Source organism: Scyliorhinus torazame, chromosome 1 (assembly GCF_047496885.1).
Source record: "Scyliorhinus torazame isolate Kashiwa2021f chromosome 1, sScyTor2.1, whole genome shotgun sequence".
Lineage (NCBI taxonomy): Eukaryota > Metazoa > Chordata > Chondrichthyes > Carcharhiniformes > Scyliorhinidae > Scyliorhinus > Scyliorhinus torazame.
Genome location: NC_092707.1, coordinates 93,872,368 through 93,898,655, shown reverse-complemented (window position 1 = coordinate 93,898,655; position 26,288 = coordinate 93,872,368). Strand labels below are relative to the sequence as shown.

The 26,288-nt window shown below is 49.9% G+C and overlaps 1 protein-coding gene across 2 annotated transcripts in view; it reads left to right on the top strand.

Moving 5' to 3' along the window:
- Positions 1–26,288, top strand: part of cdc45 (CDC45 cell division cycle 45 homolog (S. cerevisiae)) — a 147,723-nt gene that overhangs the window by 95,044 nt on the left and 26,391 nt on the right. For both annotated transcript variants that reach the window (XM_072498178.1, XM_072498180.1), the window contains exon 14: positions 21,615–21,753. In XM_072498178.1, the coding sequence (XP_072354279.1) occupies positions 21,615–21,753 (139 nt within the window). The remainder of the gene's footprint in view (positions 1–21,614; positions 21,754–26,288) is intronic.

Here is a 26,288-nt window from a genome sequence, read left to right as displayed (position 1 = left end):
AAGTTTTGTATTACTGTCTCAAGAGTAGAAGCAGTGGTTGCTTTACTAGCCATTTAGTTATTTTCTTTGACATCAATGGCCACTGAAGCCTGCTGTAATCTCTAGAGTAAGTAAGCCTGGCAGTGAGGTGGCTGCATTGTAAATCAACAAGGTTGCTTTGAAATAGACTTTGAGAGGTGGCGCAGTGGTTAGCACTGCTGCCTCACAGTGCGATCCCGGCCCCGGGCCACTGTGCATGTGGAGTTTGCACATTCTCCCAGTGTCTGCATGGTTAGGGTTAACCCTTACCCCACAACCCAAAGATGTGCAGGGTAGGTGGATTGGCCATACTGAATTGGAAAATTTAAAAAAGAGTAGATCTTGAGAAGTAATAATAATCTTTATTAGTGTCACAAGTAGGCTTACATTAACACTGCAGTGAAGTCACTGTGGAAATCCCCTCGTTGCCACAAAATGCCGCCTGTTCGGGTAAACGGAGGGAGAATTCAGAATGTCTAAATTAGCGAACAGCACATCTTTCGGGACTTGTAGGAGGAAACTGGAGCACCCGGAGGAAACCCACGCAGACACAGGGAGAACGTGCAGACTCCACACAGACAGTGACCCAAGCCGGGAATCGAACCCGGGTCCCTGGCGCTGTGAAGCAACAGTACTAACTACTGTGCTACTGTGCCGTCCAGGTATTTATTGTGGTTGCTGACAACAGTTAAGAATCATACTTTTGTTTATTCTTTAATCGATGTAGGCATCACTGGCAAGGCCAGAATTTGTTGCCCATCCCTAATTGCCATTGAACAAAGTGGCTTGCTGGGCCATTTCATAGTTAACTATATTGCTGTTGACCTGGAGTCACATATTGGCCAAAGGATGGCAGGGTACCTTCTCTAAAGGGCATTTTGTGAACCAGATGGGCGTTTACATTTAATAATCTTTTAAAATATTTTTATTGGCATTTTCCAATTTTTACAGCGTAACAGTTTAACATATAGTGCACCTCATATTTACACAGTTTGATGTTTCTTATTTACAAATTTTACAAACCCCCCCCCCCCACTTGGTAGTCTGGCTCTTTCCTGGCACCACCTTTCGCGCTGGGTGTCGTATTACTGTGTTCCGCTCCTCTCCTCCGGTTCCTGATGTTGTCTTTGTGGGTTTGGGGTGAGGGGCCCTGCCTCCTCCCTTTTTTCCCCTTGTCGTTCTCTCCAACTCCCCTGGGTTCCGTCCTTGCCTCCCCTCCCTCCTCTGCTCCTCTCCGCTATGTGTGCACTTGTCGTCCCCCTTCCCCCTCTCTCCCTAGTTACTATTGGCTGATGAATAACCGCTACACTTTGTGGAAGCCCCCATCCGACCCTCAGATGGTATACTTGATCTTCTCCAGGTGGAGAAATTCTGCCAGGTCTGTCAGCCAGTCTGCAGCTGTGGGTGGTGCTGCTGATCGCCAGCTGAGCCAGTTCCTCCTCCCATTTTTGCCTAGCTCCGTCCAGTGGATTCTTTGCCCTTTCCAGAAGTTGTCCACAGATGGCCCCAGAGTTCCCCTGCCTGTCTGTCCGTGTTTATTAGCTCCTCCAATAGAGTGTTTCTCGTCGCCCTAGGGTACCTCGTCGTCCCTTTGCGGAGAAAGTGTTTGACTTGAAGGTGCCGGAGTTCCTGTCTTGTCGGTAGCTCCAGTTCTTCTGTTAGTTTGTCCAGGGTTGCAAGTCTGTAAGTCTGTCCCCTATGTAAATGTCACTGACCACTAATGTTGGGCAGCACGGTAGCATTGTAGATAGCACAATTGCTTCACAGCTCCAGGGTCCCAGGTTTGATTTCGGCTTAGGTCACTGTCTGTGCGGAGTCTGCACATCCTCCCCGTGTGTGCGTGGGTTTCCTCCGGATGCTCCGGTTTCCTCCCATAGTCCAAGGATGTGCAGGTTAGGTGGAATGCCCATGATAAATTGCCCTTTGTATCCAAAATTGCCCTTAGTGTTGGGTGGGGTGACTGGGTTATGGGGATAGGGTGGAGGTGTTGACCTTGGGTAGGGTGCTCTTTCCAAGAGCCGGTGCAGACTCGATGGGCCAAATGGCCTCCTTCTGCACTGTAAATTCTATGAAAATCCCCCCGTCCTGTCTCCATTAACAGGAAGAGGAACCTTGACAGCACGTTCGTCTTGATCGTCTGCACTCTCCCCGGCAGGGTAAATGGGAGTGCATCCCATCTCTGTAGGTCCTTTTTAACTTCCTCTGCCAGACTGGTCTGATTCCACTTGTGGATCCTTGTCCCGTCATGGGCAATCTGGATCCCCAAGCAGCGGAATTTGCTTTGGGCTAGTTTGAATGGTCGACCTCCCAGCTCTGTGCCTCCACCACTCAGGTTCACTAGGAATGCCTCGCTTTGGCCGAAATTGAGTTTGTAGCCCGAGAAGGCCCCAAACTCTTCCGGGGCACCATGATTACTTTCAGGCCGTTCTGTGGGAGGCCGTTCTGTGAAGAGTGAGGCTGTGCTCTCCGCCTCCTCTTCGGATGCCCTTCCAGTCTTTGCGTCCTGCAGAGTGATCGCCAGGGGTTGGATTCCAGGGCGAACAAGAGGGGTCAGTGGGCATCCCTGCCTTGTTCTTCTGTGCAGCTGGAAGTATTCAGAGCTGGTGGTGTTGGTCTGAACACTCGCCTTAGGGGCGTTGTACAGGAGTTTCACCCACAAGGTGAAACTCCTGTACAACGTCAAAGGCCTATTCTGCATCCAGGGAGACTGGTGTTCTCTCACAGGATGGGGTCATTGTTACATTTAGGAGCTGCCTGATGATCTGCAGTTAGCTGTCTACCCTTGATAAAGCCCGTCTGGTCCTCTGCGACCACCTCTGTTGCACAATTCTCAAGTCTCGTAGCCAGGACATTTGCGAGTTTCTTCGTGCCCACATTGAGCAGCGAAGTGGGTCCATATGATCCTCATTCCATCAGGTCTTTGTCTTTTTAAGGTATCAGCGATATCGTGGCCTGTGTTGGTGTTGGAGGCAGGGTGCCCCTCGAACATTTCCTGTAGGTGTGGGGCCAGGGCAGGTGCAAATGGTTTGTAGAAGTCCACCGGGAACCCATCGGGTCCTGTCGCCTTCCCCGCCTGCATGGTGTTGATACTGTCCAAGATCTCTCCTAGTCCAATTGGTGCTTCCACTCCCCTCGCTTATTGTCCGCCACGACTGGCATGTTCAGTCCATCGAGAAACCCTTTCATCCCCGCGTCCCCGTCGGGGGCTCAGAGGTGCACAGTCCTCGTTAGAAGGCCTCAAATGCTTGGTTGACTTTTTTGGTTCGGCTACCAGTCCGCCTCTGCTATCCTTCACCTGCGCTAAGTTTGCAGACGACACAAAGGTTGGTGGAATTGCGGATAGCGATGAGGACTGTCTGAGGATGCAGCAGGATTTAGATTGTCTGGAGACTTGGGCGGAGAGATGGCAGATGGAGTTTAATCCGGACAAATGTGAGGTAATGCATTTTGGAAGGGCTAATGCAGGTAGGGAATATACAGTGAATGGTAGAACCCTCAAGAGTATTGAAAGTCAAAGAGATCTAGGAGTACAGATCCACAGGTCATTGAAAGGGGCAACACAGGTGGAGAAGGTAGTCAAGAAGGCATACGGCATGCTTGCCTGCATTGAGTATAAGAATTGGCAAGTCATGTTGCAGCTGTATAGATCCTTAGTTAGGCCACACTTGGAGTATAGTGTTCAATTCTGGTCGCCACACTACCAGAAGGATGTGGAGGCTTTGGAGAGGGTGCAGAAGAGATTTACCAGAATGTTGCCTGGTATGGAGGGCATAAGCTATGAGGAGCGATTGAATAAACTCGGTTTGTTCTCACTGGAACGAAGGAGGTTGAGGGGCGACCTGATAGAGGTATACAAAATTATGAGGGGCATAGACAGAGTGGATAGTCAGAGGCTTTTCCCCAGGGTAGAGGGGTCAATTACTAGGGGGCATAGGTTTAAGGTGAGAGGGGCAAGGTTTAGAGTAGATGTACGAGGCAAGTTTTTTACGCAGAGGGTAGTGGGTGCCTGGAACTCGCTACCGGAGGAGGTAGTGGAAGCAGGGACGATAGGGACATTTAAGGGGCATCTTGACAAATATATGAATAGGATGGGAATAGAAGGATACGGACCCAGGAAGTGTAGAAGATTGTAGTTGAGTCGGGCAGTATGGTCGGCACGGGCTTGGAGGGCCGAAGGGCCTGTTCCTGTGCTGTACATTTCTTTGTTCTTTGTTCTTTGTATCTCCCACGTGACTGCCTGCTTTCTCAGCTGGTGAGGGAGTAGATGGCTAGCCTTCTCTCCGTATTCGTAGAAGGTCCCCTGTGTCTGGCGGAGTTGGTATACTGCCTTCCTGGTGGACAGCAGGTGAAAGTCCATTTGCAGCTTTTTCCTTTCCAGTAGAAACTCTACGGTTGGGGCCTCGGAGTACTTTCTGTCTACCTCCAGGATGTAGTCGATCAGTTGTTGCCTAGCTGCCCTCCCTTCCCTGTCCTTACATGCCTTATAGGCTATAATCTCTCCCCTAATCACCGCTTTCAATGCCTCCCAGAACGTGGAAGGTGAGATTTCCCCGTTCTGATTGTTAGTGATGTTGCCTATGGCCTGTGATATTTTCTGACAGAAGACTTTGTTGGCCAAAAGATCCGTGTCCACCCTCCACGTGGGGCATTGGGCACGGCCCGTCCCCAACCTTACATCCGTGTCGTGTGGAGCGTGGTCGGAGATGACTATCACAGAGTATTCCTCCCTTACTCCTTCTGGAAGCACCGATTTCTCCACTGCAAAGAAGTAAATACATGTGTATCCTTTGTGCACCGACGAAAAGACCAAAAGTGCCATCTCACCGGGGTGCAGGAACCGCCATGGGTCCACTGCCCCCATCCATGAAAGATCCCAGCTTCCTAGCCGTGCCTGTCTTTTTCCCTGTTCTGGGGTTTGATCGGTCTGCAATGGGGCCTGTACACAATTGTACACCCTCTCCCCATGAACAGTCGGTGTGTTGATGTCGGGGATTTCCGCCATGATCTTTTTTTATGAAATCCGCGGCGTCCCCGTTGGGCGCATACACGTTTACCAGAACTACATGTCCAGGACACCGCTGACCATTACGTACCGTCCCCCTGAGTCCGTAACCGTCCTTATACACTGTCCTCTTGCTAATCAGTATTGCTACCCACCCCCCCCCCCAGCCCTTGGCCCGTAGTACGAGTGATATGTCTGTCCCATCCAGCCTTTCCTTGTCCGCAGTCGGCCCTTCTCCTTCAGCTCTGTCGCTGCAGGAAGACTATATCGGCTTTCAAACTCCTTAAATGGGCAAAGATTCTGGATCTTTTCACTGGGCCGTTAAGTATCCTGACAATCCAGGTGATAATCCTGATGAGGGGATTTCTATCCCCTGCTTCCTCTGGGATCAATATAGCTGGTGGACGCGCCCCTGCACTCGATGGTTTCCCTTTGTTTAGGGACCCTTGAAAGTGGCTGCGTGCCGTCCAAAGTAGCCGCCGTCGCCATTCTCACCATGAGGCCGGGCATTTGCGCTCCCGGTTTCCCTTTGTCCAGGGGGCACTCAACATAGCCGCCAAGTGCGTACGCCACACGGGTGCTCGGGTCTCCCTTTGTTTGGGGACCTTCGAAAGTGGCTGGGTGCAGTGCCATCTTGTTCCCTCAACCTGGACCTTACCTGCCAAAGCCGATCTACACATCGTCCCTTTCTTCCCTTCATGTTCTCCCCCCATGTCGCCCCTTCCCCATCTTCCCCTTATGCGTTTCCCCTCCTTCCAAGCCAGGCACTCCCTCCCTACTGGGAGGTGCGCCATGGCACCCTTGCTGTGCTAGCTATCCCTCGTAGTGGTGGCCCCCCTAATCTTATCCCTATCTTCTTCCCGCTGCCCGTCGGCTCCCTCTGCCTATGCCTCACTCTCACCTGACCTCACCCTTCCCTGTGACTCGATCGTTCTGATCAGAGCGAGGCAGCACAGTCTCGCGCAAAAATATCATGTGTTCAAGCAGTCTCTTTCTCTTTCCTCCTCTGTTCCGCCTTCATCGCTGCCTCACCTGCCCCATGTCCAGGCCGTTTGACCAAACAAATTTGTCCGCCTCCGCCAGGGTGTTAAAGTAATGCTCCTTGTCCTGGAACATGACCCGGAGCCTGGCTGGGAACAGCATTCCAAATCTTACCCCGTTCTTGTACAGGGCCAATTTCGCCTTATTAAATTCGGCATTGCATTTTGCCAAGTCTGCCCCAATGTCCTGATATATCAGGATTTTGTGCCCTTCCTGGGTGCTCGCCTTGGTCTGTCTCGCCCACATCAGAATCCTTTCAAGATCTTGATATCAATGTAGCTTTGTGATGTTGTTCTCCCGCCTTGGGTTTCGGCCAGAACCACCTGTGCGCTCTGTCGATCTCTGGGAGACTGGGGAAGCTGTCTCTCCCGATTAGGTTGCCCACCATTTGGACAACGTAGCCCATCGGGTCGCTGCCCTCGATAACCTTTGGCAGACCCCCGATTTGAATGTTCTGGCATCGGGACCTGTTCTCTTGGTCCTCGACTTTCCCTTTTAAGCTCCCTTGGGATGCCACCAGCTTTTTTACTTCTGCCAATTCGTGGATTGTTTTTTCTTGCGCTTACACCTTCTTCCCCAATCCATCGATTGCTTTTTGCATGGTGACCATCGCCTCTGTCACCGCCACCTGGATTTTGACCTTTATCACCTCTTTCATTGCGGTCAGTTTCTTCAGAAGGAGTGCTTTCCATCTGTCTCCAGGTGGTGAGGGGACGGCTGATGCTCAGGTCGCCGGCCCCTCTCTCTCTCTTGCCTTGTGGGTCCGCCGGCTCGACCTCCTGCTGTTCATGGCCTTTTCCACCGCTCCTGCCGTCTCTTCGACCCCTCAAGCTCCCATTCGCTGTCATGCTGGTTCTATTCCTTTCTTTTCTTGGTTAAGGTTGAGTTGCTTTCGAATTTTAGGGCAAAATTTGCCTAAAAGTGCCTATTTGGTTATGGTTGAGCCACCTGATGTGCGTCCACTCAGCGCATCACCTTCACCGGAAGTCCCCTACATTTAATAATAGCTGCTATAGTCATTATTACTGTGACCAGCATTAAGTTCCAGATCTTCATTGAATTCAGATTCCACCAGCTGCCGCGTTAATATTTGAACGCATGTCCCTACAGCGTTAGCCTGGACCTCTGGATTACTGGTGGTGTTACTACTACGTAACCTCTCCCTCGAAAGATATTAATGACCTGAAGGTGTACATTCCTTTCAAAACTCATTCCTAATTTTCCAGAAAGGCTGAACAAACATGAAAATGAATGGCTGGAAAAGACTGGCTTATCTACCCAGCATACCTTCGCATACCCCCCCCCCCCCCCCCCAAAATCCTACAACCATGTAAACCCTTGGGAACTACGTATATTTGTGTTACACATTTATGTCAGTAAGCAAGAGAAAATAATTTATTCTCTAACCACAAACAGCAAATACTATCAGACCTATGGAATGTCGTTCAGCAAACTTCACCATTCCTGTGACAAATCTGTTGTTTGCGATGGCAACATAATTTCACAGTTCCATCAACTCTTCCTGCAAGCCATTTTATTGAGCCTCGTTTAACTCCAATCATCACGGTAGCACAGTGGGTAGCACAGTTGCCCGTGTTTGCAAGTGTTAATGTAAGCCTACTTGTGACAATAAAGATTATTAGATGAGCAAGAAAGTAAACCCCTGTTACATGCTTAATGGTCACACAATTTGCTTTGGCTCAAGAGGATCTAGTGCATTGGAAAATGTAGCTGTGGGGAATGCCTTTCAATGTTGTAATGCATTGTTTCAACCACAAGATGCTGTCCATGTACTTGTAACGATGGGTGAGTCCAGCAATCTTAGGTGGTTTTCAAGGTTGCAATATAAAGCTATATTCTAATCTCTTGTGTTTTCAAAGGAAGTTTCCTATTTTTACAGTTCAGATCATGGTTGGCTTTAGTATCCGTTGTTGCCATTGTGTGCCATGACATGTGCAGCTAGTTTGGGGGAAAATAAATTGTAAACGAGAAGTAAATTCTGCACAAATTTTATTTAATAACAAATGAAAGTATGGGAATTGAAAGGATTGGCAATGTTTAGATTCCATTTCTGTTTTATTTTAATTTGTTACTTTCCCAGTATACACAGGCATAAATTGTACCCACCACATAGAGAGCGAAATTCTCCCGAAACGGCGCGATGTCCGCCGACTGGCGCCCAAAACGGCGCCAATCAGACGGGCATCGCGCCGCCCCAAAGGTGCGGAATGCTCTGCATCTTTGGGGGCAGAGCCCCAACATTGAGGGGCTAGACCGACGCTGGAGGAATTTCCGCCCCGCCAGCTGGCGGAAACGGCCTTTGTTGCCCCGCCAGCTGGCGCGGAAATGACATCCCCGGGCGGCGCATGCGCGGGAGCGTCAGCGACCGCTGACAGTTTCCCACGCATGCGCAGTGGAGGGAGTCTCTTCCGCCTCCGCCATGGTGGAGACCGTGGCGGAGGCGGAAGGGAAAGAGTGCCCCCACGGCACAGGCCCGCCTGCGGATCGGTGGGCCCCAATCACAGGCCAGGCCACCGTGGGGGCACCCCTGGGGCCAGATCGCCCCGTGCCCCCCCCCCCCAGGACCCCGGAGCCCGCCCACGCCGCCTTGTCCCGCCGTTCAAAAGGTGGTTTAATCCACGCCGGCGGGACAGGCAATTTATCGGCGGGACTTCGGCCCATACGGGCCGGGGAATCCAGCGGGGGGGCCCGCCAACCGGCGCGGCCCGATTCCCGCCCCTACCGAATATCCGGTACCGGAGACTTTGGCAACCGGCGGGGGCGGGATTCACGGCAGCCCCCGGCGATTCTCCAACCCGGGGGGGGGGTGGGTCGGGGGGTCGGAGAATGACGCCCAGAAACAGAAAAAAATAGGAGCAGGAGGGTCTTCAGTGACCCCGTGTTACCCGATCCATCACGGTAGCACAAGTGATTAGCACTGTGGCTTCACAGCGCCAAGGTCCCAGGTTCGATTCCCTGCTGATTCACTGTCAGTGCGGAGTCTCCACGCTCTCCCCGTGTCTGCGTGGGTTTACTCTGGGTGCTCCGGTTTCCTCCCACAGTGCAAAGACGTGCAGGTTAGGTGGATTGGCCATGCTAAATTGCCCATAGTGACGAAAAAAGTTAGGAGGGGTTATTAGGTTCCAGGGATAGGGTGGAAGTGAGGGCTTAAGTGGGTCGGTGCAGACCCGATGGGCCGAATGGTCTCCTTCTGCACTGTATGTTCTATGAATACTCAAGCAAATCATACCACATTTTTCCAGTATGATTACGCAATTCTTTATTATTGAGTTAATGATTCACTAGAAGAACTCGGGTATTTAACACTTCTTGAGTTTTGTGCAAACTCAAAATGTAATACCAATTCTATCTTTGATTTTTGCATGTCATGCATTCCGCTGCTAAATCAGAATGCATCAAAAGACAGACAATGTGGCATCAGGCATACCAACACAGAGCCAGGAAGATGCACGTAACCCATCTCAATCTCTCTTTGTTACCGCAGCTGTATGCTCTACTTTATAATTTCAGTCACTTTATTCTATAATCTCCAGACCCTAAAACATGGATAAATGATCATCGCTCATTCTTTTTCCTCCTCTTTCTGAGCTTGGGCCTGCTTCACAAAATCATCCTGTTTGGTAAAGCTGCGAGTTGTTTGAACTCATCGTGTGCCAATCCAACAAATTGCTCAAGACATTGAGATACATGGGTAATCTGAAACCTGGGGCGTCATTCTCCGACCCCCCGCCGGGTCGGAGAATGGCCGTTGGCCGCCGTGAATCCCGCCCCCGCCGAAGTCTCCGGTACCGGAGATTGGGCGGGGGCGGGAATCGGGCCGCGCCGGTTGGCGGGACCCCCCGCTCAATTCTCCGGCCCGGATTGGCCGAAGTCCCGCCTAGAAATTGCCTGTCCCGCCGGCGTAAATCAAACCTGGTATTTACCGGCGGGACCAGGTGGCGTGGGCGGGCTCCGGGGTCCTGGGGGGGGGCGCGGGGCGATCTGACCCCGGGGGTGCCCCCACGGTGGCCTGGCCCGCGATCGGGGCACACCGATCCGCGGGCGGACCTGTGCTGTGGGGGCACTCTTTCCCTTCCGCCTTCGCCACGGCCTCCACCATGGCAGAGGCGGAAGAGACTCTCCCCACTGCGCATGCGCGGGAAACTGTCAGCGGTCGCTGGCGCTCCTGCGCATGCGCCGCATTTCCGCGCCAGCTGGCGGGGCAACAAACGCCATTTCCGCCAGCTGGCGGGGCCGAAATCCCTCCGGCGTCGGCCTAGCCCCTCAATGTTTGGGCTCGGCCCCCAAAGATGCGGAGCATTCCGCACCTTTGGGCCGGCGCGATGCCCGTCTGATTGGCGCCGTTTTTGGCGCCAGTCGGCGGACATCGCGCCGTTGGGGGAGAAATCCGCCCCATGTTCCCACAAACAGTTAGACCATAAGACATAGGAGCAGAATTAGGCCACTCGGCCCATCGGGTCTGATCCGCCATTCAATCATGGCTGATATTTTCTCACCCCCATTCTAGTGCCTTCTCCACGTAACCCCAGATCCCCTTATTAATCAAGATAATGATGTTTCAGGTTGCAATACCTTGTATTATCCTTGAGCACAGTCCAGCTGTTAAGTTCTCCTTGTATAAAATGCGAAACAAATGTAACCAAAAAAACTGAGTGTACATGTACTTTGAAACAACACAAAAGTGAACAGAAGCATTAAATATACTTCGGATGCTGGAATCTGGAACAAAAACAGAAAATAGTGGATAATCTCAACAGGACGGACAGCATCTGTGAAGAGAGAAGGGAGCTAACATTCCAAATCTGGATCACTCTGTCAAAGTTGGAGTGAACTGGAAATAGGGTCAGATTTACTGTTTGGGGGGGGGGGGGGGGGAGGTGGAGCAATGGGGCTGGATGGGGGGGCAGCGTTTGGTGGAGATTGACAAAGATGTCGTGGGCAGGAAGGCAAAAAGAATGTAAATGTGATTGAGGCTAAGAAAGGTGCTGATAGCGGCACATAAAGAGATTAGAATGTGTTAATGGCAGAACAAAGGTGAACAGTGTGTCAAAGGGGAACAGGGAACAGATGGGGTGGGGGAGGGAAAACAATGGTGAGGAAAAAAAAGGTCTGTGGAAGAAATGAAGATAAATTGATACGAAGAGAGAGTTCACAGTCTGAAATTCTTGAACCCAATGTTAAGTCTGGAAGGCTGTAACGTGCCTAATCCGGAAGATGAGATGCTGTTCCTCCAGTTTGTACTGGGCTTCACTGGAACATTGCAGCAGGCCAAAGACAGGCAGGTGGACGTGAGAGCAGGACGGTGAGTTGAAATGGCAAGCAACAGGAAGGTCTGGATCCTGTTTGCAGAAGGGCAGAAGCAACAAATACTAAAGATAAGGGCTGAATCCAAAACTCTATATCATCCACTGAGTTATTGGCCTGGAAATTCCATTCGATTCTCCATAACCTCCCACCAAAACATTGTTGAGAAGCTGGTGGAAAACAGTCACTTACACTGTCTAGAAGTTCTGCTGGTCTTCCCCAGAGATCATACAAGTATGGACCAAAACCCCTGCAGAATTTCACTGTCAATAGCTTTCTATAAACCGGCCTAGGTTCAGGTGCTCTTATTTAAATGAATATTTCAGGCAGCATTTATAAAGACTAAAGAGGTAAATTATGACGTGGTTCTCCCATTCATCTGCTTCATCGTTCATGCAAGAGTGATGGAAACCTGGGAACAATGGGGTTTCCAAATATTTCTTTGTTTTAAAACTCTCAATCTTGTTTTCATATACCTCCATGACCTCCTCCATCACGATAACCTTCTCCAGCTACAACCCTGGGGGCTCGTTTCGCACAGTGGGCTAAACAGCTGGCTTGTAATGCAAAACAATGCCAGCAGCGTGGGTTCAATTCTCGTACCGGCCTCCCCGAACAGGAATGTGGTGACTAGGGGCTTTTAACAGTAACTTCATTGAAGCCTGCTTGTGACAATAAGCAATTATTATTTGTGATATTTGCACTCCGCAATACTATTCTCTGTTATCCCCAGTTTCCCATTGCTCCACAGCTGTGTGTCATTCCTTCAACTGCCTGATCCCTAAACTCTAAAATTCCCTCCTTCAAGCTCGCCTCCTCCTCTACCTCTTTTGACGCCTTTAAGACGTTCCTTAAAACCTACCTTTTTAATCAAACTTTTAGTGTTTTAAAGTGTACTTTAACCTGAATGCTCGTAGTATTCGGAATAAGGTAAATGAGTTGATGGCGCAAATCATCGTGAATGACTATGATTTAGTGGCCATTACTGAAACATGGTTAAAGGATGGTCATGACTGGGAGTTAAATATCCAAGGGTATCAAACTATTCGGAAGGACAGAGTGGATGGTAAGGGTGGTGGTGTAGCTCTGTTATTTAAGGATGACATCCGGGCAATAGTAAGGGATGGCATCGGTGCTATGGAGGATACGGTTGAATCCATTTAGGTGGAAATCAGGAATAGTAAGGCGAAAAAGTCACTGATAGTGATAGTCTATAGGCCACCAAATAGTAACATTATGGCGGGGGAGGCAATAAACAAAGAAATAACGGATGCATGTAGAAATGGTACAGAAGTTATCATGGGGGATTTTAATCTACATGTCGATTGGTTTAACCAGGTCGGTCAAGGCAGCCTTGAGGAGGAGTTTATAGAATGTATCCGCGATAGTTTCCTAAAACAGTATGTAATGGAACCTACGAGGGAACAAGCAGTCCTAGATCTGGTCCTGTGTAATGAGACAGGATTGATTCATGATCTCATAGTTAGGGATCCTCTCGGAAGGAGCGATCACAATATGGTGGAATTTAAAATACAGATGGAGGGTGACAAGGTAAAATCAAACACTAGTGTTTTGTGCTTAAACAAAGGAGATTACAATGGGATGAGAGAAGAACTAGCTACGGTCGACTGGGAGCAAAGACTTTATGGTGAAACAGTTGAGGGACAGTGGAGAACTTTCCAAGCGATTTTTTTCACAGTGCTCAGCAAAGGTTTATACCAACAAAAAGGAAGGACGGTAGAAAGAGGGAAAATCAACTGTGGATATCTAAGGAAATAAGGGAGAGTATCAAATTGAAGGAAAAAGCATACAAAGTGGCAAAGATTAGTGGGAGACTAGAGGACTGGGAAATCTTTAGGGGGCTACAGAAAGCTGCTAAAAAAGCTATAAAGAAGAGTATGATAGATTATGAGAGTAAACTTGCTCAGAATATAAAAACAGATAGTAAAAGTTTCTACAAATACATAAAACACAAAAAAGAGTGGCTAAGGTAAATATTGGTCCTTTAGAGGATGAGAAGGGAGATTTAATAATGGGAGATGAGGAAATGGCTGAGGAACTGAACAGGTTTTTTGGGTCAGTCTTCACAGTGGAAGACACAAATAACATGCCAGTGACTGATAGAAATGAGGCTATGACAGGTTACGACCTTGAGAGGATTGTTGTCACTAAGGAGGTAATGATGGGCAAGCTAATGGGGCTAAAGGTAGACAAGTCTCCTGGCCCTGATGGAATGCATCCCAGAGTGCTAAAAGAGATGGCTAGGGAAATTGCAAATGCACTAGTGGTTATTAACCAAAATTCACGAGACTCTGGGGTGGTCCCAGCGGATTGGAAATTAGCAAACGTGACACCATTGTTTAAAAAAGGAGGTAGGCAGAAAGCGGGTAATTATAGACCAGTGAGCTTAAATTCGGTAGTAGGGAAGATGCTGGAATCTAGGAAGAAATAGCGAGGCATCTGGATGGAAATTGTCCCATTGGGCAGACGCAGCATGGGTTCATTAAGGGCAGGTCATGCCGAACTAATTTAGTGGAATTTTTTGAGGACATTACCAGTGCGGTAGATAACGGGGAGCCAATGGATGTGGCATATCTGGATTTCCAGAAAGGTGCCACAAAAAAGGTTGCTGCATAAGATAAAGATGCATGGCATTAAGGGTAAAGTAGTAGCATGGATAGAGGATTGGTTAATTAATAGAAAGCAAAGGGTGGTGATTAATGGGTGTTTATCTGGTTGCCAATCAGTAGCTAGTGGTGTCCCTCAGGAATGAGTGTTGGGCCCACAATTGTTCACAATTTACATAGATGATTTGGAGTGGGGGACCAAGGTCAATGTGTCTAAGTTTGCAGACGACACTAAGATGAGTGGTAAAGCAGAAAGTGTAGAGGATACTGGAAGTCTGCAGAGGGATTTGGATAGGCTAAGTGAATGGGCTAGGGTCTGGCAGATGGAATACAATGTTGACAAATGTGAGGTTATCCATTTTGGTAGGAATAACAGCAAAAGGGATTATTATTTAAATGATAAAATATTAAAACATGCTGCTGTGCAGAGAGACCTGGGTGTGCTAGTGCATGAGTAGCAAAAAGTTGGTTTACAGGTGCAAGAAGGCGAATGGAATTTTGTCCTTCAAAATAAGGGGAAGTAGATTTAGGACTGAGTTTAGGAGGAACTTCTTCACCCAAAGGGTTGTGAATCTATGGAATTCCTTGCCCAGTGAAGCAGTAGAGGCTCCTTCATTAAATGTTTTTAAGATAAAGATAGAGAGTTTTTTGAAGAATAAAGGGATTAAGGGTTATGGTGTTCGGGCCGGAAAGTGGAGCTGAGTCCACAAAAGATCAGCCATGATCTCATTGAATGGCGGAACAGGCTCAAGGGGCCAGATGGCCTACTCCTGCTCCTAGTTCTTATGTTCGTTATGTTCAATGTTTTGGACACCTGTTCGAAAAGCTCCATTTGTCTCATTACTTCTGTGATACATAGAGGGTGAACAAAGAACAATACAGCACAGGAACAGGTCCTTCGGCCCTCCAAGCCGGTACCGGTCATAATACCAATCTTTGCCAAAACCCTCGGCACTTCCTTGTGCCGTATCCCTCGATACCCATCCTATCCATGTGTTTGTCAAGATGCCTTTTGACGGACTTCCGGGTGCGGCGATGACCAGCTGAGTCGCACGTTTCGGCAGCTCCCTGTGAAACGGACTTTTGGGTTCTTGATAGGAGCCCCAACGGCAATTTTGACGGCTAAAAACACTGTGCGGTAAACCAGAAGGGAATCCCCCCTGGATACGGATGGAAAAAGGAGGAGAGAGTGGCCAGATTGCAGTGGATCCTTTAGAACAGCGGCAAGGAAGGCAAGCAAAAACCAAGATGGCGTCGGAAGGTGGCAGTTTAACATGGGGTCCTGAACAACAAGAGTTCTTGAAATGCTGTGTGGAAGAGATCAAAAAGGAAATGAAGAAAGAGCTGTTGGCCCCGATACTACAGGCGATCGAAGGGCTTAAGGAGGAACAAAAGACCCAGGAGCGGGAGCTTCGGGTCGTGAAGGCAAAGGCAGCCGAGAATGAGGACGATATACAGGGCCTGGTGGTGAAGACGGAGACGCAGGAGGCACATCAGAAACAATGTGTGGAAAGGTTGGAGGCACTGGAAAACAACGCAAGGAGGAACAACCTGAGGATTCTTGGTCTTCCTGAAGGTGTGGAGGGAGCGGACGTCGGGGCATATGTGAACACGATGCTGCACTCGTTAATGGGAGCGGAGGCCCCGGCGGGTCCGTTGGAGGTGGAGGGAGCATACCGAGTGATGGCGCGAGGACCGAGAGCAGGAGAAATTCCCAGAGCCATAGTGGTGAGATTCCTCCGTTTTAAGGATAGAGAAATGGTCCTTAGATGGGCGAAGAGAACTCGGAGCAGTAAATGGGAGAACGCGGTGATCCGCGTTTATCAAGACTGGAGTGCGGAGGTGGCGAGAAGGAGGGCGAGCTTTAATCGGGCCAAGGCGGTGCTTCATAAAAAGAAGATAAAATTTGGAATGCTGCAACCGGCAAGACTGTGGGTCACATATCGAGGGAGGCACCACTACTTTGAGACGGCGGATGAAGCGTGGACTTTTATTGTGGAAGAAAAACTGGAATGAGCGGGTTATTAAAAAGAACGTTCGAACAAAGTGGTGGGGCGAATGTGGGGGGCAAAGAGGGGTTTTATGTACTAATCCTGCGATGTGGTAACTTTTCTCTCTCCCACAGGTGGTGATGGGGGGAGGAGGGGAGGTGGAGGAGATGGGGCGTTGGCCATTGGGGGCGGGGCCAAGGGAGAAGCGCAGGCTTGGTTCCCGCGCTATGATAATCATGGCGGGAATAGAGAAGCAGGAAGGAGGGGGCGTCGCACGGTGCGAGCCGAGGTCACGGGGGGAAGCCGAGGTCAGCCAGAGTTTGCTGACTTCTGGGAGCAACATGGGGGGAGTAATTACGCTAGCGGGGGATCTAGCGGGGGGGGGTGGGAGGGGGGAATTACTGGGTTGCTGCTGCTGGGGAGAGGGGGGAGCTGGTATGGGAGAGGATGGGCGGGGGGGCCCCGCCTGGGGGAGATACAGCTGCGTGGGAACTGGGTGAGGAGCTGGAAAAAGGTGATGGCTAATCGACAAGGGGGGGGGGTAGGAAGCCCCCCAACTCGGCTGATCACGTGGAACGTGAGAGGGCTGAACGGGCCGATAAAGAGGGCACGGGTACTCGCACACCTTAAGAAACTTAAGGCAGATGTGGTTATGTTACAGGAAACGCACCTGAAACTGATAGACCAGGTTCGGCTACGCAAAGGATGGGTGTGGCAGGTGTTCCATTCGGGGCTAGATGCGAAAAACAGGGGGGTGGCTATATTAGTGGGGAAGCGGGTAATGTTCGAGGCAAAGACTATAGTGGCGGATAACGGGGGCAGATACGTGATGGTGAGTGGCAAACTACAGGGGGAGACGGTGGTTTTGGTAAACGTATATGCCCCGAACTGGGATTATGCCAATTTTATGAGGCGGATGCTAGGACGCATTCCGGACCTAGAGATGGGAAAGCTGATATTGGGGGGAGATTTTAATACGGTGTTGGAACCAGGGCTGGATAGGTCGAAGTCCAGGACTGGAAGGAGGCCGGCAGCAGCCAAGGTACTTAAAGATTTTATGGAGCAGATGGGAGGTGTAGACCCGTGGAGATTTAGCAGACCTAGGAGTAAGGAGTTCTCGTTTTTCTCCTATGTCCATAAAGTCTACTCGCGAATAGACTTTTTTTGTGCTGGGTAGGGCATTGATCCCGAAGGTGAGGGGAACGGAGTATACGGCTATAGCCATTTCGGATCACGCTCCACACTGGGTGGACTTGGAGATAGGGGAGGAAACAGGAGGGCGCCCACACTGGAGAATGGACATGGGACTCATGGCAGATGAGGGGGTGTGTCTAAGGGTGAGGGGGTGCATTGAAAACTCAATGATAATGGGGAGGTCCAGGTGGGAGTGGTCTGGGAGGCGCTGAAGGCAGTGGTTAGAGGGGAGCTGATATCAATAAGGGCACATAAAGGAAAGCAGGAGAGTAGGGAACGGGAGCGGTTGCTGCAAGAACTTCTGAGGGTGGACAGGCAATATGCGGAGGCACCGGAGGAGGGACTGTACAGGGAAAGGCAAAGGCTACATGTAGAATTTGACTTGCTGACTACAGGCACTGCAGAGGCACAATGGAGGAAGGCACAGGGTGTACAGTACGAATATGGGGAGAAGGCGAGCAGGTTGCTGGCACACCAATTGAGGAAAAGGGGAGCAGCGAGGGAAATAGGGGGAGTGAGGGATGAGGAAGGAGAGATGGAGCGGGGAGCGGAGAGAGTGAATGGAGTGTTCAAGACATTTTATTTAAAAATTATATGAAGCTCAACCCCCAGATGGGAGGGAGAGAATGATGGGCTTCTTGGATCGGCTGGAATTTCCCAAGGTGGAAGAGCAGGAAAGGGTGGGACTGGGAGCACAGATCGAGGTAGAAGAAGTGGTGAAAGGAATTAGGAGCATGCAGGCGGGAAAGGCCCCGGGACCGGATGGATTCCCAGTCGAATTCTATAGAAAATATGTGGACTTGCTCGTCCCGGTACTGACGAGGACCTTTAATGAGGCAAAGGAAAGGGGACAACTGCCCCCGACTATGTCTGAAGCAACGATATCGCTTCTCTTAAAGAAGGAAAAGGACCCGCTACAATGCGGGTCCTATAGACCTATTTCCCTCCTAAATGTAGATGCCAAGGTCCTGGCCAAGGTAATGGCAATGAGAATAGAGGAATGTGTCCCGGGGGTGGTCCACGAGGACCAAACTGGGTTTGTGAAGGGGAGACAGCTGAACACGAATATACGGAGGTTGTTAGGGGTAATGATGATGGCCCCACCAGAGGGAGAAACGGAGATAGTAGTGGTGATGGATGCCGAGAAAGCATTTGATAGAGTGGATTGGGATTATTTGTGGGAGGTGTTGAGGAGATTTGGTTTTGGAGAGGGGTATGTTAGATGGGTGCAGCTGTTGTATAGGGCCCCAGTGGCGAGCGTGGTCACGAATGGACGGGGATCTGCATATTTTCGGCTCCATAGAGGGACAAGGCAGGGATGCCCTCTGTCCCCATTATTGTTTGCACTGGCGATTGAGCCCCTGGCGATAGCGTTGAGGGGTTCCAAGAAGTGGAGGGGAGTACTTAGGGGAGGAGAAGAGCACCGGGTATCTTTGTATGCGGACGATTTGCTACTATACGTGGCGGACCCGGCGGAGGGGATGCCAGAAATAATGCGGATACTTGGGGAGTTTGGGGATTTTTCAGGGTATAAATTGAACATGGGGAAAAGTGAGTTGTTTGTGGTGCATCCAGGGGAGCAAAGTAGAGAAATAGAGGACCTACCGCTGAGGAAGGTAACAAGGGACTGTCGTTACCTGGGGATCCAGATAGCTAAGAATTGGGGCACATTGCATAGGTTAAATTTAACGCGGTTGGTGGAACAGATGGAGGAGGATTTCAAGAGATGGGATATGGTATCCCTGTCAATGGCAGGGAGGGTGCAGGCGGTTAAGGTGGTGGTCCTCCCGAGATTCCTCTTTGTGTTTCAGTGCCTCCCGGTGGTGATCACGAAGGCTTTTTTTAAAAGGATTGAAAAGAGCATCATGGGTTTTGTGTGGGCCGGGAAGACCCCAAGAGTGAGGAAGGGATTCTTACAGCGTAGCAGGGATAGGGGGGTGCTGGCACTACCGAGCCTAAGTGAGTATTATTGGGCCGCTAATATTTCAATGGTGAGTAAGTGGATGGGAGAGGAGGAGGGAGCGGCGTGGAAGAGATTAGAGAGGGCGTCCTGTAGGGGGACTAGCCTACAGGCTATGGTGACAGCCCCATTGCCGTTCTCACCGAGGAACTACACCACAAGACCGGTGGTGGTGGCTACACTGAAGATTTGGGGACAGTGGAGACGGCATAGGGGAAAGACTGGAGCCTTGGGGTGGTCCCCGATAAGAAACAACCATAGGTTTGCCCCGGGGGGAATGGATGGGGGATATGGAATGTGGCAAAGAGCAGGAATAACGCAACTGAAAGATCTGTTTGTGGATGGGAAGTTCACGAGTCTGGGAGCGCTGACCTGAAATATGGGTTGCCCCAAGGGAATGCATTCAGGTATATGCAACTGAGGGCTTTTGCGAGGCAACAGGTGAGTGAATTCCCGCAGCTCCCGACACAAGAGGTGCAGGACAGAGTGATCTCAAAGACATGGGTGGGGGATGGTAAGGTGTCAGATATATATAGGGAAATGAGGGACGAAGGGGAGACTATGGTAGATGAACTAAAAGGGAAATGGGAAGAAGAGCTGGGGGAGGAGATCGAGGAGGGGCTGTGGGCAGATGCCCTAAGCAGGGTAAACTCGTCGTCCTCGTGTGCCAGGCTAAGCCTGATTCAGTTTAAGGTATTACACAGGGCACATATGACTGGAGCACGGCTCAGTAAATTTTTTGGGGTGGAGGATAGGTGTGCGAGGTGCTCGAGAAGCCCAGCGAATCATACCCATATGTTTTGGTCATGCCCGGCACTACAGAGGTTTTGGATGGGGGTGACAAAGGTGCTTTCAAAAGTAGTAGGAGTCCGGGTCGAACCAAGCTGGGGGTTGGCTATATTTGGGGTTGCACAAGAGCCGGGAGTGCAGGAGGCGAGAGAGACCGATGTTTTGGCCTTTGCGTCCCTAGTAGCCCGGCGCAGGATATTGCTAATGTGGAAAGAAGCCAAGCCCCCGGGGGTGGAGACCTGGATAAATGACATGGCAGGGTTTATAAAGCTAGAGCGGATTAAGTTCGTCCTAAGGGGGTCGGCTCAAGGGTTCACCAGGCGGTGGCAACCGTTCGTCGAATACCTCGCAGAAAGATAGACGGAATGGGAAAAAGAAGGCAGCAGCAGCAGCCCAGGATCGGGGAGGGGGGGGGGGGGGGGGGGGGGGGGGGGTAGGAACCAGAAGGACTCTCAGGGTTGTTAATATATACTGTATAGTATGTATAGGTCGTTGCTACAGATAATTATATATTGGACTGTTAAATTATATTTTTGGAGAGTGTTACTTGTGACAAGGCAGTTTGCCAATTAGGGCTAGTTTTTATTTTTGTTATTTATTATTTATTCATTTTTTGTTTATAAAATAGGTCATTGTTATTTGTGTTGTTATAATATTGTGTAAAGGATGCACAATGTACTGTGTTGGTTGACCAAAAATTTTCAATGAAATATTTAATAAAAAAAAGATGCCTTTTGACGCCGTTAATGTATCTGCTTCCACAACCTCCCCTGGCAACGCGTTCCAGGCACTCACCACCCTATGCGTACAAAAACTGCCTCGCACAACTCCTCTAAACTTTGCCCCACGGACCTTAAACCTGTGCCCTCTGGTGACTGACCCGCTCCATCCTGGGAAAGAGTGCCTACCCATCCACTCTATCCATTCCCCTCATAATCTTGTAGAGCTCTATCAGGTCACCCCTAACCTCTGTCTTTCTAATGAAAGCAGGCCGAGTCTATTCAGCCTCTCCACATAGCTAACACCCTCTAGACCAGGCAACATCCTGGCAAACCTCCGCTGCACCCTCTCCAAAGCCTCCATATCCTTCTAGTAGTGTGGCGAACAGCAATGTGCTCAATATTCCAAGTGAGGCCTTACCAAGGTTCGATACAACTGTCGCATGACTTGCCAGTTTTTATACTCAATGCCCCGTCCAATGAAGGCAAGCATTCCATATGCTTTCTTGACTACCTTGTCCACTTGTGTTGCCACCTTCAAAGATCTGTGGACCTGCACGCCCAGATCTCTCTGACTTTCTATATTTCTAAGAGTTATGCCATTTACGGTATATTTACCCTCTATGTTAGACGTACCAAAATGCATTTACCTCACATTTGTCTGGATTAAACTCCATTTGCCATTTCTCTGCCCAAGTCTCCAACCTATCTATATCCTGCTGTATCTTCTGACAGTCCTCAACACTATCTGCTACTCCACTAAACTTGGTGTCACCCACAAACTTATTAATCAGAACTGGAGAACCCATCGGAATCCAACCCACCTGTACTCCCCTTGCCCACAGGTTCTTTTTGTTAACGTGGAGCACAAAGTGAGAGTCAATAGGTTGAAATCAGAATTTATAATGAAATTGTTAACTACATTTTGTTAATTCTTCGCTTTTCTAGAAGTAACCTGGATAAACTGCAACAGGGTGTGGAATTAGCCAAGCAACAGCTTCGAGCCATTCACCAAACGGTTGCTAGTTGCATTTGCACCAACCTCATCATCTCGCAAGGACCTTTTCTATATTGCTATTTACAGGAGGTAAGGATAAACTTGAGACAAGCTCAAGGGAATTTGAACACTTTTGGAAGGGCGCAGACTGACTGGAATGTGAACTAAGTGACCAAGGAAGTCAAATCAGATGTGGATAAACATTTTTAACAATAGGTGCAGCCTCTGGAGCAGGGTTATGCCACTTTTACAAGAAAGGCATCATGAGAAACCAGGGTTTCCCCACAGACCACAAACATAATATATCAAGGGCACTTCCTGTGCAATGGAAACCCATAAACACACTGGACAATAAATTAAAAGGCTTTTACATTTTCACTGTTTTATTCTCTTTCATTTATTCAAGAAAACAGACTACATTGGCATGACTATATTTATTGCAAATCCCAAGTTTCCCTAAGTGCCTGTCTGTTTCTGTACGTTTCTTTCCCTCATGATGCTTCACTTTCGATATTTTCTTTGATTTAGTCCCATTCTTTTTTACCTCTACTCCTTTCTCACCTAATTATTATCTTGCTTTACTGCAGTTTCTTGAGTCCCATATGCCACATGACTCGAAAGATCTATTTGGCTCCCACTCCAGAACACAGAAATATTTCTGTAATTTAAATGCATTTAAAAATAACTACAAGTAAACCAGTATATACAATTAGTGTCCGATCTCACGATGTCTTCTGTTGCTTTAAAACTACCAGAACCTATACAGTTCTAAATCATTGTTTGCTTGCACATTAAAGAATGATCGCAAAAACTCAGTAAATAGGCAGAATACCATTGAAAGTGGAAGACAATTTAAAAAATTTATGCAATAAATTGACTCCGAAAAGCTAGTTACTTTTCCTAGTAGAGGTGTTAACTTAACCTTTTTCAAATATTGCCCTGGGCAACAATTGACCTTATTTAGGTTTTCACAACCATTTCCCTCAGGCATCCTTTTGCACACCCCTGCCCTCAAGAAGATCATTCTATAGAACTGTATCTGGTTTCCTCTCAGGCCTTCGCTATCAAACTGCTTCCATATCAAACTGAAACAGCCAATTAAACAAATGGAGCATGGAAATTATGCTATTATTGTTAAGATCCCAGACCAAACCCTAATTTATGTTAGGAAGCCAGATGAGACCCCAACGATTTTTTGATTTATTGAGGAAAGAATACTTCACCCCAGGAGTGGTGACTGAGTAATAGATATATTTTACATTAAAACAAACTTTATTGTTAACACAGGATTAAACCCATTAACATCACAGAAACCAGCTTTTCAATTAACAGTTAACTAATTCTCAAAGTAAAAGCCTTTTTACCTCTAACTTATACCTATCTCCAATTCTATCTCCAATAGAGCACATACATTACAGGTCAAAAGCCACTTATGGATAAAGTTAGCAACACAGGGATACTTGCTATACGTTTGTAAAGAGATTTCTCGGAAAGACTGCTTAAAGAGAGAGATACCCTTTCAAGAAACAGCCTGCAGATTCTTCTGTCTTTGTCAGAATCCTGTTCAACCTGGAAACATTTGACTCAACTGCTGCTCAACTTAAAAACTCCTGGCAGATTCCCAAACCTGGATCAAACTGCAAAACTACGGACAGACCTGACTTCTCTAATTAGTTTCATCATCTTTATCCCACTCCAATCTCATGACCTGCTTCCCTAAATCTAAACACAATGGCCATGATTCAGCAGACCAAAGGTAAAGTCCGGTTTTGGGCGCGTTTGGTTGGGGTTTCGCATTGGCGAGATCATGGCCCTTATTCAACGACATTTAGTGCTCATGCCGTGGATGAGAGGCAGGCCACCCTGTTCCCCCAAGAGGGTCGGAGGACCAGTGCAGGCAGCACGACAAAGAGGACCACCGTCCAATGTCAGAAGAACATCAATGAACTCCCAACGAGCTGCAAGGATACGTTATCAACTCTCTCTTGGCATCAGTTCCGCCTCACTCCTCAAATACCCAAACCCTCCCTCCACAATCCACTGGCTGACACCCCGCACCCTCCCCACATCTGATCTTCAAGCGTGGTCTTCAGAACCCCCCCTGCACCCACCAGTACAATCCCTTCATGACAAGGTGCGGTGCCCACACAAGACACATGCCAACTGCAATAGACACCCCTGTCCCATCCAGCATGTGGTTCATAATGCCTCGGAGGAGACCACCAGTGAGGTGTTACAGCGATCACCCGCACCGTTCCCAGCACAGTGACTCACACCTCGATGTACGACATTAGCGGACAGGCTTCTGGGGTACAATCTGGTGAGCATGACATGGTTGCTGTTGCACATCAGGTGGAAGAAGGAACATCCAAGGGAGACGCAGTTGGAAATCTGCTGGATCCCAGGACATAGCTGGGTCCCAGCCAGGTGCCAAGCCTCTAGACAAGGTTCTCCCAGAGCTGATGCAGATGATAGGACACATCATGAGATTCAGGAGGGGGTGTCAGCGATATTCCAATGATTTCAAGGCCAATAAGAGGAGTCCCAAAGTCTTCAGGCACAGGAGATGGTGCCAGAAATGCGTGACACCAAGGCCAAAACTGTTAGGGTGGCGACTGCAGTGGAAAACCTGAAACACGACATCTGTGTCTTGAGTGGTGGTGTCCAAGGCATGACTCAGTCTGTGACGACTTTGGCTGAGGGCCTAGACATCATGTCCCAGTCGCTGAGGGACGTGGCCCAGACACAGGTCGACATCGCCAAGGCACTGCAGAACATAGCCCAGTCACTTGAGGACCATCACTGAGGGCATTGACATCATGGTGCCAACAATGGGGAGCCAACAGGAATGACAGCGGCAAATGACTCCGAGGCATCTTTACCTCGCTACTGCTGCCCTCGGTTCCATGGAGTCGGAGAGGAGGAAGCACTGGAGGCCAACCTGGGGCCTGCCTCCAAGGAGACTACGGTGGTCCCCAGTTATTTTAAATCCTCCTCTCTCTCTCTCTCCCTCTCCCCCCTCACTGAAAGGGGCAACACAGGTGGAGAAGGTAGTCAAGAAGACATACGGCATGCTTGCCTTCATTGGCCGGGGCATTGAGTATAAAACTTGGCAAGTCATATAGCAGTTGTATAGAACCTTAGTTAGGCCATGATGCACGATCACTTGCACAAAGACGAGAGTTGAATCCAACTGAGGCTTTATGACTTCCGGTTGAGGCTATGCGGAGCTAAGTTGCACGTTCAGCAGCTCCCGCTAAAAACGTACTTTTGGGCTCTTTTTAGGGCCCGTAACGGCGCTTGTTCGACATTTTCCGGTGTGGAGAGGGGACAGCAACATTCTCCCGATAGTGTATGGAGTGGACCAGGAGTGGGGCGATTTTAAAAAGTGGCATTGAAGTAAAGAAAGGTGCGAGGGAGGAGGACCAAGATGGCGGCGGGCGGAGACCAGGCAGCGTGGAGGTAGTGGGCGCAGGAGCAGCAGGAGCTTCTCCAGCGCTGTTTTAAGGAACTGAAAGCAGAGCTGCTGGAGCCGATGAAGGCTTCAATTGATAAGCAGCTGGAGACCCAGACGGTCCAAGGGGTGGCGATCCGGGAGGACCGGCAGAAGGTCTCGGAGAACGAGGACGAGATCCTGGGCCTGGGTGAAGGTGGAGGCGCACGAGGCGCTCCACAAGAAATGGCAGGCGAGGTTCGAGGAGATGGAAAACCAGTCGAGGCGGAAGAACCTACGGATCCTGGGTCTCCCGGAGGGGCTGGAGGAATTGGACGTGGGGGCCTACATGGTCACCATGCTGAATTCGCTGATGGGAGCGGGGGCCTTTCAGGGGCCCTTGGTGCTGGAGGGGGCCCACCGAGTGCTGGCGAGGAGGCCCAAGCCCAGCGAGCCGCCGCAGGCGGTGCTGATGCGGTTCCACCGGTTTGCTGATCGGGAGTGTGTATTAAGGTGGGCCAAGAAGGAGCGGAGCAGCAGGTGGGAGAACGCGGAGGTCCAGATCTACCAGGATTGGAGCGCGGAGGTGGTGAAGATGAGGGCCGGTTACAACCGGGCGAAGACAGCGCTGCGCAGGATGGGGGTGAAGTTTGGTCGGTATGCTGCAGCCGACGCGTCTGTGGGTCACCTATAAGGACCGACACCATTATTTTGAGTCCCTGGAGGAGGCGTAGGCCTTTGTTCAGGCCAAAAAACTGGACTCGGACTAAGGGTCGGGGACGAGGGGTCGCGGTGGAGGGATGGTTGGGGATTGTTGGGTTGTGTTTCGAGGGGGGGTTCTTTGTTTTCTGGGGGTTGATTGGGCATTGTTTTGATTAGGTCCGCCGGGTGGGCTCGTGGGGGGGGGTAGGTAAACTGCTTGGGGGATTGATGGTCGGTAGGGGAGATGGGGCCCCGCCGGGGGGGGGAAGAGAGGCCTGAGTTGGGGGTAGGGGTAGTGGGACCGGGCCTGGAAAGGGGAGCTGCGCCAGAGGAGGCGGGGCCGGGCGAGTGGAAATCGCAGGCTTTTTCCCGTGCTTAGGGTTGAAGGGGCGGGGCCGGAGCTGGGAAGAGTGGAATGGATGAGAGCCTGCTGGTGGACAAGGGGGGGGGGAGGGGAAGTTCCACACTGGGAGGGGTCGATGGAGTGGCC